Source organism: Anolis carolinensis, unplaced genomic scaffold (assembly GCF_035594765.1).
Source record: "Anolis carolinensis isolate JA03-04 unplaced genomic scaffold, rAnoCar3.1.pri scaffold_10, whole genome shotgun sequence".
NCBI classification, from domain to species: domain Eukaryota; kingdom Metazoa; phylum Chordata; class Lepidosauria; order Squamata; family Dactyloidae; genus Anolis; species Anolis carolinensis.
Genome location: NW_026943821.1, coordinates 19241464 through 19256851, shown reverse-complemented (window position 1 = coordinate 19256851; position 15388 = coordinate 19241464). Strand labels below are relative to the sequence as shown.

Here is a 15388-nt window from a genome sequence, read left to right as displayed (position 1 = left end):
AAATGTAATAATACCAATCATAATAGGGAAAAATAATAAATGTACCATATATTCTCGAGTATAATCTGACCCAAATATAAGCCAACCAGGAGCCTAAGCCGAGGGGGGCTTTTTCAGTCTTAAAAAAAGGACTGAAAAACTAGACTTATACTCGAGTATATACAGTACAGTAGAGTCTCACTTATCCAACATAAACGGGCCGGCAGAATGTTGGATAAGCGAATATGTTGGATAATAAGGAGGCATTAAGGAAAAGCCTATTAAACATCAAATTAGGTTATGATTTTACAAATTAAACACCATAAACATCATGTTATACAACAAATTTGGCAGAAAAAGTAGTTCAACACGCAGTAATGCTATGTAGTAATTACTGTATTTATGAATTTAGCACCAAAATATCATGATATATTGAAAACATTGACTACAAAAATATGATGGATAATCCAGAACGTTGGATAAGTGAGCGTTGGATAAGTGAGACTCTACTGTATATACAATATATTATATCATTAGTACAGCACAATATAGGCACTCTATAAGCATGATATATTATTATATTGTACTGTATGACTATATTGCAATATTATTAGTAATATTACATGTAATATAAATATACAATTATAATAGTGTATTATTAATACATTGTATTACATCATAACATTATTATTAATATTTTATGTATACAATATATTATAATATTAGTATAGTACGAGTATTATATATTATTATATTGTTAAATTGATACAGGAGACATGATGGAAAGATGTCTTCTTCATTCTGGTCCAGAATGGCAGTTAGACCTTGGGATGGTCCTTGGGGCCTCTTCCAACTCTAGGGTTCTATAATTCCCATTCTAGGATTCCTTAGTCTCTTCCAACTGTCTTTGAGCAGAAGCTGGATGGCCATCTGTCGGGAGGCTTAGAAACTTCCGAAGGAGCTCCCATGAGTCAAGCTTAATGACACTTCACAGTAACGTTAAGAAGTCATGCGTCAGGCATAACTCTGTCTGGGTGGGCCCTCAAATGCACCTGGAAGCCACAGCCCTGACTCACCCGGGGCATCTCATGCTTCAAGAAGCTTCCAGCTCAATCGTAAATCACATATTCCAAATCCAAACCCACCTTCATGTTCTCATCACTTGCAAAAGTTCATGAATGCAGTTCGGCACCACTTGAACTGAGATGGCTCAATACTATAGAACTCTGGGAGCTGTCACTTGCATTATTTGGCAGAGGTGAAAGCCATGGCAAAATTACAACTCCTAGGATAGCGAGGTATTGAGCCGTGGCAATTCAAGTGGGGTCGAATTGAATTAATGTAGATGCACCCTATGACTCTGGAGACCAGGGTTTCAATCTCCACTCAGCCAAGGAAACCTACTGAACCTGTCACACACTCTCAACCTCAGATGGAATCCATGTTCCATGGATTATGGAACTCCATAATATTATGATGTAATGCAATGTAATAATTATTATAATTCACTGTTATAATTGTATATTACATGCAATATTACTAATAATATTGCAATATAGTCGTATAATATAATATATTGTATGTATATATATATTTGTAAACCGCCCTGAGTTCCCTTCGGGGTGAGAAGGGTGGGCTATAAATGTCGCTAATAATAAATAAATAAAGTTCAACCTCTCTTGAACAAATCTTGCCAAGAAAACCCTGTGAAAGGGTTGTCATAAGGGGAAGGCACAAAACCCTAAAGAAGGGAGAAGAGTATTAAAGATGTAAAAGTTTATTTGAGAATCGAGAGTGTATTCATTTGGAGGTCACATTCATCAAATTAGAAGGATTACAGATTTTTTTTAAACCCTCCAAAACCCTGCTTTTCCACCTGCTGATATAAAAGTACCCTAATTGGTTTTGCAAAAGAAGAGTTAATTTATTTTTAGGAAGAAAGGAAGGCAATGAAAGGGAAGGAAAGAAAGAGAAAGAAAACAAAAACGGTAACTCAATTTGTTGTTCCCGAAGGAAGGAAAGAGAAAGAAAATATAAAGGCAATTCAGTTAGTTGTTCCTGTCTTTTACCATTTTCAAAAAAAAAGTTTGAATTAGAAAAGTAGATCCAAGTGAGAAAAATATATATGAAGGAGGCCATTTCAAATCCTGATCCAAAAAGAGGGCTTGTACCTGCAAGAGAAAGAAATATTTGGCTAAACAGAAGTTGCCCATGGTTGCATGCCCTTTCATTTGTTGCACTGGAGGAAGTCTCAATTAGAAAAATAGATCCAAGGAAAGAAGGAAAAATAAAGAACAGAAAAATTATTCAGTTTGCTGTTTCTGGCTTTCCACACCACTTTATTGTTTTTCAAGAAGCAGTTTAAAAAGTTGTTCTCAGTGGAAGAATCCGAAGGCTTGCTTAGAGGCCATTCCATATCTTGGCGATAAGATTTGGTTACGCATCCTGGGCCTGCCGTCCCCTTTTCACTTGTTCTTTTGGTGAAGAAACTCCTTCCTGCCCTTGTCCTTTCCTCCGAAGCTCCGGACGCGGCGCAGGAGCTGGAGCTGCCCCTCGATGGCAGCCCGGATGTCCACCTCGTCCGGGATGTGGACATAGCGCACGCTCCTCCCGGCCACAAAGAGGTCCTCCAGCTGGGAGGTGCGCCCGGTCCGGTCGGTGAAGGTTGTGGGGCCCAGGCGGATGTTCATGAAGGCGTCCACGTTGGTCACGCGCCCCACTGCCAGGCTCTCGTCCCGCAGCTCCACCTGCGTCACGCGGCCGGTCAGGCCCTGCAGCAACAATACCAGGCTGTTCTCCGAAATGGTGCGCTCTTTCACCGAGTGGCTAACCTCCATGGCTGCCCGTCTGGAAGGGGGAAAACAGCAAGGGGGAAGAGAGGGGGGCATTGGGGGTTACATCTGCACTGGAGAAGGAAGGCAGCTTGGCACCACTTTAACTGGTATGGAATCCTACAGGGTAGTTGCACCCAAGTCTTTTAATCTATGTGTTTGAAAGGTCTCATGGTTTTATTTATGCATTTTAATGTAATTTTGTATCACATTAAATGACCATGGCTCAGTGTTATGGAATTCTATAGTGTAGAATATGAACCCTAATATTAATAATGCTATGCTAATCACATATATATATATATATATATATATATATATATATATATATATATGTGTGTGTGTGTGTGTGTGTGTGTGTGTGTGTGTGTATGTATGTATATATATATATATGTGTGTGTGTATACACTCATACATATATAGAATATAATTTACAATAATATATAATATTATAATATATTGTAGGTAAAGGTAAAGGTTTTCCCCTGATGTTAAGTCCAGTTGTGACCGACTCTGGGGGTTGGTGCTCATCTCCATTTCTAAGCCGAAGAGCCGGCGTTGTTCATAGACACCTCCAAGGTCATGTGGCCGGCATGACTGCATGGAGTGCTGTTACCTTTCGCTGGAGCGGTACCTATTGATCTACTCACATTTGCACGTTTTCAAACTGCTAGGTTGGCAGGAGCTGGGGCTAACAGCTGGCGCTCATTCCACTCCCGGGATTTGAACCTGGCACCTTTTGGTCCGCAAGTTCAGCAGCTCAGTGCTTTAACGCACTGTGCCACTAGGGGATATATATAATAAATTGTATATGCATATAATATTAATTATATATTATATATTACATGTAATATTACTAATAATATTACAATATATTGATATAGTATAATGTAGTAATTTATTACCAGTATTGTGCTATGCTAATAACTTCAGGGGAGTTATAATTTACATAATACTGTATGTAAATTTAATTTGTAAGCCGCTCTGAGTCCCCTTCGGGGTGAGAAGGGCGGGATATAAATGTCGCAAATAAATAAATAAACCCTATGCGTGCTGATATATGTGATTCAATGGTCTCACAGCTTTTTAGTGAGGAAATACCACTTTTAATGCCTTTATTTAGTGCATTTATGCCACTTTAATGACCATGACTCAGTACTATGGAATCCTATAGTGTAGATGTACCCCACACCTTTTAATTGTATCTGTTTCGAGTGGTCTTGTGCTATGGAATCCTGGGGAGCTGTAATTTTACAAGTCTTGAGCCTCCCAAAACTACAACTCCCAGAATCCATCTACCCTCCAGTGACTTGTATTGAAGCCCCTATTGTCAAAGCCCTGGGCCTAATCCCAATGGAAAATACTGGTACAATTCTGAGTTGGAGTTCCTGCCAAAAGTAACTTTTCCGGACTTTTGATTGAGTTCCACTAAGCTAATAGAGGCTCGATATTGATGTAAATACAAGGGACTCAATAGGTCTACTCTACCGCCAAGCTAACAACAGAAACCAAAAGCACAGCCGGGGGGGGAGGAGGATAATGGGACATGCAATCCATCACCTACCTGTCCCGGATTTCCTGCTTCCTCGCTCAAAGCAGAAAAGACCACCAGAGAGCGCATGCGCAATAGGAGACTCCCAACTCAGAAGCCGAGGTGGGCGGAGCTAGGTCACCTCGTTTTCTCATTCGCCGCTGGAACAGAGAAGCAGCCCCATTGGCCCGGAAAGCGGTCCTCGGACGCAGAAAGGTGGCTCGTGATTGGCTCGCTGCTTTCTCCCCCTTCCAGGATTGGAGGAAGTTAATTTTTGAAACCACTCTTTTCCCATTTAATATATAATATAGAATTAATATTATTATATTGTATTATTAGTAGTATAATATTGTATTACATTATAATATTATTATCAATATTATATGTATATACAATATATTATATATTTATAAATTATTATAAATTATATATATATATACACACACACATATATGTATATAAAATTAGCATAGCATAGATTGATTCTGCATCTCGTGGTAAATCCGCATTATATGGCAGTGTAAATTCAGCCTCAGACTGACTTATGCAAAAAGCCCACATCTTGACATTCAATATAAAGAATACTTATTTTCCAAATTGCTTTTGAGCAAAGATGTGGAAATAGAAAAGCTAAAAAAAGCCCAAAAAAACAAAAAAAACAAAAACCCCCAAACAAATCTCATGATACTCCTGCTTGGGTCAGAATCAGAAATATCCCCTTTCCCCTCAATTTAAGGGCAAATTAGGGCTTTTAAAATAGCACTATGTAACATGATTTTTTTCCCTAGGTTATAAATGTCACTTCCTAATTGGTTCTATCATAAAAAATATGAAAAAGGTTTATGAAACTGCAAAAACTATGTTCTTGGCACAGGGACATCCTGCAGCACATTTTACTATAGTTTTTCAACGAATATCTCATCAAGTCTCAACCAATTCAGCCTAGTTTGTGGCAGTCACAAAAATGAAGTTTCTGGAGTAGAACAAAGCACAGCACAATTAAACAGGAAATAACACTTTCAGACCAGGAACAGAACACTTTTCAATTGTGTTACATACTGTAGTTGGCATGAGCAGTAAAAACGACAAGAGAGATAGATCCTTTTCTAGACTTTATTGCCACAGTTGGACATGACGGCAGACCTGGTCCCCAAACCCAGAGTGAAGAAGGGCTGCTGGTTCTGCTCCAGTCAGCAAACACACACAGACTATCTAACACGGCATGGGTTTTGTTTTTTACTTGCCTCCTAATGAGGCCGCCTCACCAGGTATGGGATGTGTTTTTAGGCTCACGGGTTTAACACACACAGGACTGGAATGCTGCTGTGGATTTGCTCTTTGGCTGCTCCCTCTTTCGACTCTCAAGGCACCCTCTGGGGCTTCGGCCATTGCCCTGGCCCCCTTCGCTTGGGCCTCCTCCCTCCCAGCCGGAGAAAAGGTGGGTGACTCAAACACATCTAAGCCCCTCAAATGGCCCCCCGCAGATGGAGGGATGAATGGGCTGAAGGGCCACTCCAGTCCACAGAAGACTGGCGCAGCAAGAGGCGTTGCTGACCACATGGAGATGGCAGGAAAGGCTCAGCCGTTGGTCACAGCTCGTCCATCATGGCCAGCAGGTCGGCCCCTTTGCTGCCGGGTGGCTGGGGCTCCCCCTCTTTCTCCTCCTCAAATTCCCCCATGATGCGTGCCAGCTCCTCATTCCGCTGCTGGTCCTGTTGTCAAAAAAAGAGAGCGCTCAATTCACTGCAAGAAAGTGGTCTTTTTAAGGCACAGAAGGAGAAGGACCGCCCCAGAGGATCTCAAGAAAGGCTCAGCCGGCTAGATCCAGGACTTTATGTTGGCTTAGAGCACTGCTTCTTAAATTTTGGGTCTTAACCCAAACGGGGTCCCCTGAGGTCAACGTTGGGTCCTGAAAAAAAACAGCAGCCAGGGAAAGTTTTCTGAACGCCACCTATTAATATGTCTATTTATACTCCACTTTTTCTCTCAACAAGGAGACTCAAAGCAGCTTACATTTAAAACATTTCAGTACAATTTAAAATCTCCAAATATATAAACATTAAGACAGAATTAAATATCATTTGTATTAAAAAAAACAATTAAAATCAGTAAATACACATTCAAATTAAAAGTGGTTGATAGAGACAACGATAGACATCTACTCTGCAGAAGATGCTTCAGTTGTACTTCCTTCATAAAAAGGAAAATTAACCTGTTTTGCAAGCCTTACAAATGCTGAGAAGCTCTTGCACTGATTCAACTACATTCTTTTAAAATCATAATCACAAAATAATGGCATATCTACATCACCATCCCCCATACCATCTTTTATGAAACTGAGATTTATTTAAATGATCAAAAGTATTTTGAAATGTAAGTGTTCCCATGCTCATACCTACAAGTGACAGAAGTGAGCCAAATTAACAAAAGGACCTACCTGGTCTGCTTGGATGTTGATAACTTGATATGTCAATTCCTCTGGACGGGCCAAGGCAGCATGTCTGCAGGGAACGGAGAAAGAGCCACAGCTGCTCATTGGAAGGACACAGAAATGTCCCTTTTTTGGTTAGGTTATAACAACCTATGTTTTGGTTAGGTCACTCTCTGGCTGCTTCACAATCACCTCCCTTAGTGCTGTGTAGTATTGCATCTTAGCAGCCTTTTCCAAAACCCCTTAATTATTCATAGCAAGAGGTGCATGTGAGGGGGCTTCCTCCAGTCCCAAGAGGCTGCCCAGCCGTGACTTAAGTGTGGAAAGGCCCAGTCCCTGTCAAAACCCCAAAGAGTTTCCAGCCGTACTCTTCCTCCTCGTCTGTGGTGAAGAGGTTCAGCCGGAAGCCAGTCTCATTGCCGGGGGGCTTCTTGACCTCCAGGCCCCCCATCAGCCGGGCCAAGAGGTTCAGCTCTTCCTTCGCCAGAGGATTGGGGGCCGTGTTCTCCTGCAAGAAGAGAGGAGGAGAAGGAGGAGAAGGAGAACAGGCTTGTTACACAGACAGCGAGCAAAGAGCTTCTTTGCCCATGTCTCAGCTTCTCCCCAGAACTGGGACTCAAGGCAGCTTATAACATTCAAACAAATGCTGATTAAAAACATACACAAAGTAATGGTAAACAAGACTGACCATAGCAGAAGGCTAGGAACAAAAAAACCCAAACCATATAAAGCCTCCATCCCTCTTGAGGACTATCTTGTTCTATCATGCCTTTGTTCCTTAAAACCAAGGTAGATTTCTGACACAAATCACACACAAACATCATCATCTTATGTATCCCGCTTTATCTCTCTAAAAGAAGAGACTCAAAGCAACTCATAATAAAACTACATAAAACTAAAGCCTAAACATATACTAACATTACAATGGAAATTAAATTTGAACAGTATTACAGTTAAAATCCTTAAAACTGATTAGAAACTCATTCATAGCTAAAACCACAACACCCCCGACTTGATCTTAAAAACAGACATATACGCAAAGCTTCTTTTAGTCTGTTTCTAAGCAGTTTTTTAAAAAAGTTGTTTTCCCTTTCCATTGCCTTGGGATCCCTTGTAGGCAAAGAAGTGATAAACACACTGAAATACATGAATAAGTAATACATTAAAGAGAAAAGGGGGACTCAAGTGATGGACTCCCTACATAGCAAAATTTTAAGAGGGTCAAGTAAAGATACTGACCTTTACACGGGAGACTAAATTTTTGGTGGCCCCCGACGTATCTGTCTCTACAGGTCGGCTGATGCTATATCTAGAGGAAATTGGCAAAAAGGTTTCAGAAACCACAAAATAACTAGAAGATCCCATATAGAATTAAAGTTGGCGTGGCACATCTTACATGTTTGTCCCCAGTTTAATGACCCTGTCTCCATGAAGGTCGAAAGAGCCTTCCCGGTAAGGCAGGATGTAATTTCCACCTTGAGGAAACTCAGTCCGTTGGATTTCATCTCCTTTACTGTTGAAAAGCCTGTGAGATGGGAAAAGAGAGGTACTTACTGACTCTGGGCTGGGTACCACTGGTTTGGTCTTAAGAAAAAGAGGGGAAAGATCTCTTTTTAGCAGGAGAGATGGGAGAGTTTGTGGATGGTGATCTCATTTAAAAACTTTATTTCTCTGTTTGGGACAAATGGCTAGCTCTACCTCGTGGGGATATCGAAAAAGCAGGGCTTGAATCCTCACCTGATGACTCCTGGGACATCTGTTCCCCAGGGGACGGGGCCTGAGGTTGGCAGCACAAAATGTCCATTAGAGTTCTGCACTTTATCTTTCAAGAGGATGGAAACCTGGGGAGGGGGGGGACAGCCAAGAAAGCTCTCATCAGTAAAGCAGAGATTCTCAGAAACCACTGCCACCTCTGAACAATTCTATCATGTGCAGCCACTTCATCTGTGTTTCACTGTTCTGCTGCTATATGCTCTGGGAGGGGGGCCACAGAACATGCTCACCCGGATGTGTATGTCCTGGAAGAAGATGAGCAATGTTTGCCGGATAAGCTGAAATTCCCCAGCAGAGAGTGAGCCGTACGCCTGAAAAACAGAATCAGGACAAGATGTTTTTGCCTCTAGGTCAGAGCCATTGACATTCACATGGATGTTAGGCAAATGCTTCATTCAACATCACTAAGTACCAGCTGAACATGTACGAGGAATCTGATCCTCCACTAAATCTCTCATGAGCCTCTTCCAATAAGGGATCATGGGAGTTGCAGTAATTCCATGTCATGACCAACCTGTCTTTTCCCACATCCTTTCTCTTTCCCATCTTAGAAAACAACACACTTTCTATTGTTGATCAAGATGTGAAGCCCACTGTGATCTTACATTGGGGCAGTCAAGAAGCAGAAAACATTACTCCAGAGCTGGGTACCAATTTGTTTCACCCCTGGATAATTTTTCTGCCATTGCACTTAAATCCTGGGCAGTCAGACTAAGTGTGAATGGAGCGGCCAAGCCCTTACATCGATGAGCCTTCGGAAGGTGATGTCCACCTGGGTCAGGGTTTTGGGCGACTCATAGATAAACTCCTTGATGGTGTCCAGATGGTTGAAAGTGATGAGAAGAAGGTCCTTGGGGCGAGGGCTGAGCAGGACCTGGTACTTGAACGCCATGGTCATGAGGTCATAGAGCTGCAAAAGAAGGCAAGTGGAATCCAGTTATACCACAATCTTCCAGGCCATGGCCTTGTCAGGTACTTCTCATGCTGGCAGACACTTCCCATCTGGTTAAAGGAACTTCCTTCAGACCCTTGCCACTTTACAATGCATCATTAAATGTCAGACAGAAAGCAGGCAGAACATTTGGCGATTCACATTCAAAGAGTTCACAGCAGCATATTTATTTGACTGTACTTCAATCCCAATTAAGGCAGCTTACAACATTTAAAATGTTGCAAAATAAATTAAAAAAATTGGCAAGTTTTCTTTACGAGGGAGGCACAAAAGAACCGAAAAGGAAGAGATCAAATTACCTAAAGCTTGAACTTGGCAGGAGAAATGACTGAGAGAGTAACAAATGGGCCACATGTATTTCAGTGGCAGGGACATTTTTTAAAATTCAGGTGATACCACCAAGAAGTCCTCTCCTGGGTAACTTCGAAAGAGCAGTCTGTCTGTTCAGGGAGAAAGTGGCTCTTGAAAGCCCCTCAGCTCAATCCATTTTGAGCTTTAAAAGGAATGGCCAGCACTTTGAAATGGGCCTGGAAATGAACTGTGTGACAATGCAGGCCTAGGAAAATGTGCTCCACCAAACAGTTTCCAGAGGGTCCCCACTCCCCAAAGGCCTCTCCATGAAAAGTTCCTTGCAATAATTTGAGCCAAGAAGTAGGTAGATGGTGGGCCTGACTTTCTGAATGAAAGTATTCCTGGCTGCCACAAGCCCTCTTTGGCCACACAGAAGCCAAGACGTGGCACCAAATGATAAAATCTGGTCTCATGATGGGGATGCTAAGTTCCTTTTCCTGGGAAACTACGGCTTCAATTGATCAGGAGTTCCTTTGGCTTATACAGATTGTTAACCATTTTTGGAGATTTATTTAGAATGTCAAAGGCTCTCTTGGCATCTGGATGAAATGAAACAAAATGGGAAACAGACAATTACACGTGATCCACATATCTATGCTTAATGCCTGTAGCTGTTTCCCCCAGAGAGAGAACATTGCTTTTTAGTCATCTGTGAGTGAATTAAGGGCAGATGAGTGATGTGTACAGACTGGTGTGTGGGAGGATTGTTATGATTTGGTGTATTAGGTCTGTGTGAGAAAGAAAAAACTGGGTGTGACTGGTCATTTGTGCAATGCCTTACTCCTATGTGCAAGTCTTGACACTTTACTATGACAGCTTAAGGTTAATTATGTTATTGCAAAAGCTCTAGACTGTGAGGCTGCTGCAATGAGACACATGCGCTGGGCACAAGATAGGGGTTCTACTGCTTCACCACTGCACAGTGTGTTTGAGTTCAGCCCATAAATCTCTGGGTCCACTTGCTGACAGAGGGAGTAAATCATCTTGGTTTATCAAGAGAAGCGGAAGAGTTTGATCTCTCACCTTGTCCATGCTGGGCGCATTCAGTCTCATGATAGAGGCATGGACCAGGCGCTCAAAGACAGTCCTCAGGGCCTTTCGGGAGTAGAGCTCCTGCGGCTTAAACAGCTCATCCATAAATTTTTTGTTGAATATGCCCCCAATGATGTCGTTCATGACTGAAAAGACAAAAAAGAACAAACCCCATCAGGAACAGGTGGGCTTCAGTTTGGTTGCAGACTCAGACTACCAGCCCAAGGAAAAGATGATTGGGCAATGTAACTGGAAATGGAACACACCATGCCCCATGGATGTTCCCCTGAAAGGATGTGTGTTCTCTCCTGAATCTCTCTCAAAAAGATCTACATGGAAGCCTTGCTTGGCTTGTGGTGCAGGTGCTCTTGGCACTGCGGTTCGTGTCAAAGAACCTCAGAGAGGATTTCCTTGAGGCTGCCTTCCATTTCCCCCACGGCTCTGGGGCTTCAGCAGCTCCTCCAGCCAGAAGCCATGACTGAAGGAAGGGAAATGCTTCCACATCCCAAGCAGAGTGTGTCACGGCCCCAAAATCTGAAGGGCAGGCAGCTGTATTCTTCTTTTGCATTTGGAAATGATAGGAATTTTCCTTCCCACAACCAGGATATAAAGGCACCTGACATTCACAGCAGTTTAGTTGAGATCGATGCTAACAAGGGACACCATCAAGAAGTGCACTAGACATCCCCTACCACTAACATACTCTCAGTTGGCAAAGTGGATATTCAGTGCAGCTTCCCTGGATGGGCAGATTGTGAGAGCTGGCAGCCCCAGAGACTGAATTCTGGAGGGGACTCAGGATGAGTCGCCAAATTTAAAAAGTGTCGGTGCTGGCCTCCCAAAATCAAATCATTCTGCCAGGCTATAGCAGTTATTTCAGCTTAGCTTCCAGAATAGGTTGCTAAGTGCAGACCCCCTGGGGACAGTTCTGCAGATCCAGAGACAAACCTCAACAGGTTGCAAGAAAAGCAGCTTTTTTGAGACTTCAAAGGCAAGGGGTTGGGCACTCCATGGTGTGGAACCGAAAAGCCTTTCTGCAAACCCCTAAGATCTGAAGTTGCACTGGCCGTTTCCCAGTGCCAGTGAAAAGTCTCAAGGTATTCCCCACACAGAAGGGGGCATTTCCTGAATTGTTCCATTTTCCAGAACTGGTCCCTATTCCTACTCTAGGCTCCCCCAAAACCGTTGTCCCGCAGCAACCAGTGAAAGTTACAAACTACAGCCACAGATCATAGCTTTGAAGATAGCAATTTCCTACAGACAGTTAAGAACCTACTGTTCAAACTTCCTATGACACACAAACTGAATTCTCAGGTAGACTAAATGCTTCGTTTAAAAAACCGCAGATACTCTTTTCCCCTTTCCTTATTTATTTGCAAGAGAATGTACAACGTGAAGAAGAAAAAGCAAAGGAAGCATGGATTGGCCGAAATTTGTGGGGTTGACTCCAGAAACCCTTTCGGCTTCTCCCTGTTAAATTGTTCATGGTATCACTCACACTTAAGTTTAAAGAGTAGGCAAAGCACATGCCTTCCATCTGAAATTTGTGGCTACTTTCTGCAGAATCATGGGGCTTGTAGTTTAGGGGAAGGAAGGGCCTTTGAATTGCTCAGCTCATTAAACTACAAGCCCCAGAATTCTGCAGGCGCATCCACAGGATTTCAGATGAGATGCCCACTCTTTCAGCATCAAGCACCCCATGTCTACTAAAAGTGAAGCAAACAAGATTGTCCTTAAAGATTGTCACCGCAGCATATACTAGAATGTCAGAAAACACAATGAGAAGGTTTGGGATTTTATCCAGGAAAGAAAAATAAGCATTAGGAGTAGTTAATTCATGGCAGCCAGCCACAATAACTGAGAGACCACTGATTTTAGTAGCATTATAGGAAGATTATGAGAGCTGGGAGGAGCCTGGCATAGCAACATCATGCACATCCCCTGCCTGTTTTTTGTCCATGAATAATGCTCAGGTAGGAGACTCATGCAGATGAATGTTTGTCCTCCCATAGATAGAAGGGGGAGGACAAATGAGCCAACAGAGAATTCGGTGCATTGAATTCTCAAAGTGCCTCTTTAGATGGCACTTGTGCAAGTGTTGTTTCTGTTTGCTTTTGCATGCAGCGCATCGGTTGCCAGTGAGACATCAGTGAAGCAACAGGGGATGCTTTGTGTCTTTTTGTGCAAGGACAGAGAGGGGTCCTGCACGCAGTTCAACATAATGCCCATCAGTTCAAGATGGACTCTTTCATCACATAGAACAGCTCCTGCATTTCAATGAACTAGCAGGTGCATTTCGGTAGTTCGCACATTTAATATACAGTAATATGATAATCATCACCTGGCAACAGTAGCTGAGCTGCGCATTGATTAACCACCCAAACTCAAATTAGATCACTTTAATAGAACTGCTAGCATTGTCCAAAGCATCAAATGATGATTTTAACTGAAACACTGTAGAAGCACATTTTCGGCCTGTACTTCATACACATGAAAACACAGATGTGTAAGGGATCTTCAAATGGTATCTCTCTGTGTATACAAAGGATGGGGTTAATAAAAAGTGCAATAAAAGGGTGGCCTGCATGGAGGGTGAGGAGGGGGCTAAATAAATGACAGTACCTCGTCTCCTGTCCCCATCAGTCCATTCATCTACACGAAGCATAAAACAGAAAAGAGCGACGGGTCAAGGGCTACAAACAACACGCTGTGAACCAGGGTGAAAGAAAGGGAAATAAGGGGTGCATCTACACTGTGGAACGAATGCAGTTTGGCACCTTTTTCACTGTGATGGAATCCTGGCGAGTTTTACTAAGAGTGAATCTACATTGGAGAATAAATGCAGTTTGATTCCCTTGACCCGCCTTGGCTCAATGCTGCAGAATCCTGGGAGATGCAGTTTTATAATGCCTTACCTGCCAAAGACTACTGGTGCCCCACCAAACGACAACTCACAGGATCTCATACCATTACGCTATCCAAGTTAAAGTTCATTAATACTATAGTATGGGTGCACCCGAAGGAAAGAATCCACTTTTCACCCTCCTCCCCAAGACTATCTCAGTGTATTGTAAAGAGAGTAAATCAATATCACGAAGTAATAGAAGTACAGTAGAGTCTCACTTATCCAACATAAACGGGCTGGCAGAATGTTGGATAAGCGAATATGTTGGATAATAAGGAGGGAATAAGGAAAAGTCTATTAAACATCAAATTATTTATTTATTTATTTGCTACATTTATATGCCGCCCTTCTCACCCCGAAGGGGACTCAGAGCGGCTTACAAATTAAATTTACATACAATATTATATTATTAGCATAGTACAATACTGGTAATAAATTACTATATTGTACTGTATCAATATATTGTAATATTATTAGTAATATTACATGTAAAATATAATATACAATTAATATTATAATATTGTATTATAGGTATTATATTGTATTACAATATATATTAAACATCAAAATAGGTTATGATTTTACAAATTAAGCACCAAAACATCATGTTATACGACAAATTTGACAGAAAAAGTAGTTCAATATCTTTTCTCTCTCTTTTTTTTTTTTACATTTCCTTCCTTTCTTCTTTTAACCTTTTCTCTCCTTTTCTTTTTTGCCCAATTTGGGGTTTTGCTTTTTATTATTCTGTTAAAACTAATAAAGATTATTTTATTAAAAAAGAAAAAGAAGTTCAATACGCTGTAATGCTATGTAATAATTACTGTATTTACGAATTTAGCACCAAAATATCACGATGTAGTGAAAACATTGACTACAAAAATGCGTTGGATAATCCAGAATGTTGGATAAGCGAGTGTTGGATAAGTGAGACTCTACTGTATTAATAAAAAAGAAAGTCACAAGGATGTGGATGAGCTTCATTTCGGTGAGAAGAGAGCAAATGGTGATTTTTAAGTAATAAAAGTAATAATAATAATAGAAGTGTGTGAATGAGTTTGACTTGAGAAGAAGACAGCAAATGGCTATATTTAAGTAAGAAGAGAAATAATAATAACACTGTTGTCGAAGGCTTTCATGGCCGGAATCACTGGGTTGCTGTGAGTTTTCTGGCCTGTAAACCCCACTTGCCTAGTTTCCAACAGACCTCACAGCCCCCTGAGGATGTCTGTCACAGATGTGGGCGAAACGTCAGGAGAGAATGCTTCTGGAACATGACCACATAACAACCCAAAAGAAGTAATAATAACGGGAACAGTGTGAAAGAGCTTGACGGGGTGGAGAGGGGTGAGACCTCCCTCGGCTGACCTTGGCGGGCCTTGTCCCCCGGGATGCTCTGGGCCCGGAGCCGCTGGTCCACGATGTACAGCATCTCCCCGCCCAGGTTGAGCACCAGCAGCGGCAGCGTCCGCAGAGACATGGCGCCGGCTCCGGGGAACGAGAGGAAAGTCCGGCCGCCACTAACGCGCCTCTTGCTGCGAAGAGAAACAGCGACACCTTGACGCGTAGGCCCCGTCACCACGGCAACGGAGGAACCAATGGG

General features: G+C 42.1%; 2 protein-coding genes across 4 annotated transcripts; both read right to left on the bottom strand.

The window, feature by feature from the left end:
• Positions 1-1740: 1740 nt before the first annotated feature.
• Positions 1741-4512, bottom strand: lsm10 (LSM10, U7 small nuclear RNA associated). The gene is made up of 2 exons (XM_008121845.2): positions 4375-4512; positions 1741-2826 (listed from the first exon to the last, which is right to left on the bottom strand). Exon 2 carries the CDS (start codon positions 2814-2816, stop codon positions 2445-2447), a length of 372 nt encoding a protein of 123 aa, XP_008120052.1. The 5' UTR covers positions 2817-2826; positions 4375-4512; the 3' UTR covers positions 1741-2444.
• A 928-nt stretch (positions 4513-5440) lies between these two features.
• On the bottom strand, positions 5441-15379 carry oscp1 (organic solute carrier partner 1). Of its 3 annotated transcripts, none has more exons than XM_062962197.1 (11): positions 15154-15379; positions 13503-13532; positions 10872-11026; positions 9288-9455; positions 8776-8856; positions 8510-8613; positions 8169-8297; positions 8012-8081; positions 7142-7280; positions 6779-6877; positions 5441-6053 (listed from the first exon to the last, which is right to left on the bottom strand). In XM_062962197.1, exons 1-11 carry the CDS (start codon positions 15263-15265, stop codon positions 6037-6039), a joined length of 1104 nt encoding a protein of 367 aa, XP_062818267.1. In that variant the 5' UTR covers positions 15266-15379; the 3' UTR covers positions 5441-6036. The 3 variants fall into 3 exon arrangements, with proteins under 3 accessions (XP_062818267.1, XP_008120050.1, XP_003228299.1); XM_008121843.3 differs by having other exon boundaries at positions 6779-6842; positions 7141-7280; positions 15154-15376; XM_003228251.4 differs by lacking the exon at positions 13503-13532 and having other exon boundaries at positions 6779-6842; positions 7141-7280; positions 15154-15375.
• Between the last annotated feature and the right edge of the window lie 9 nt (positions 15380-15388).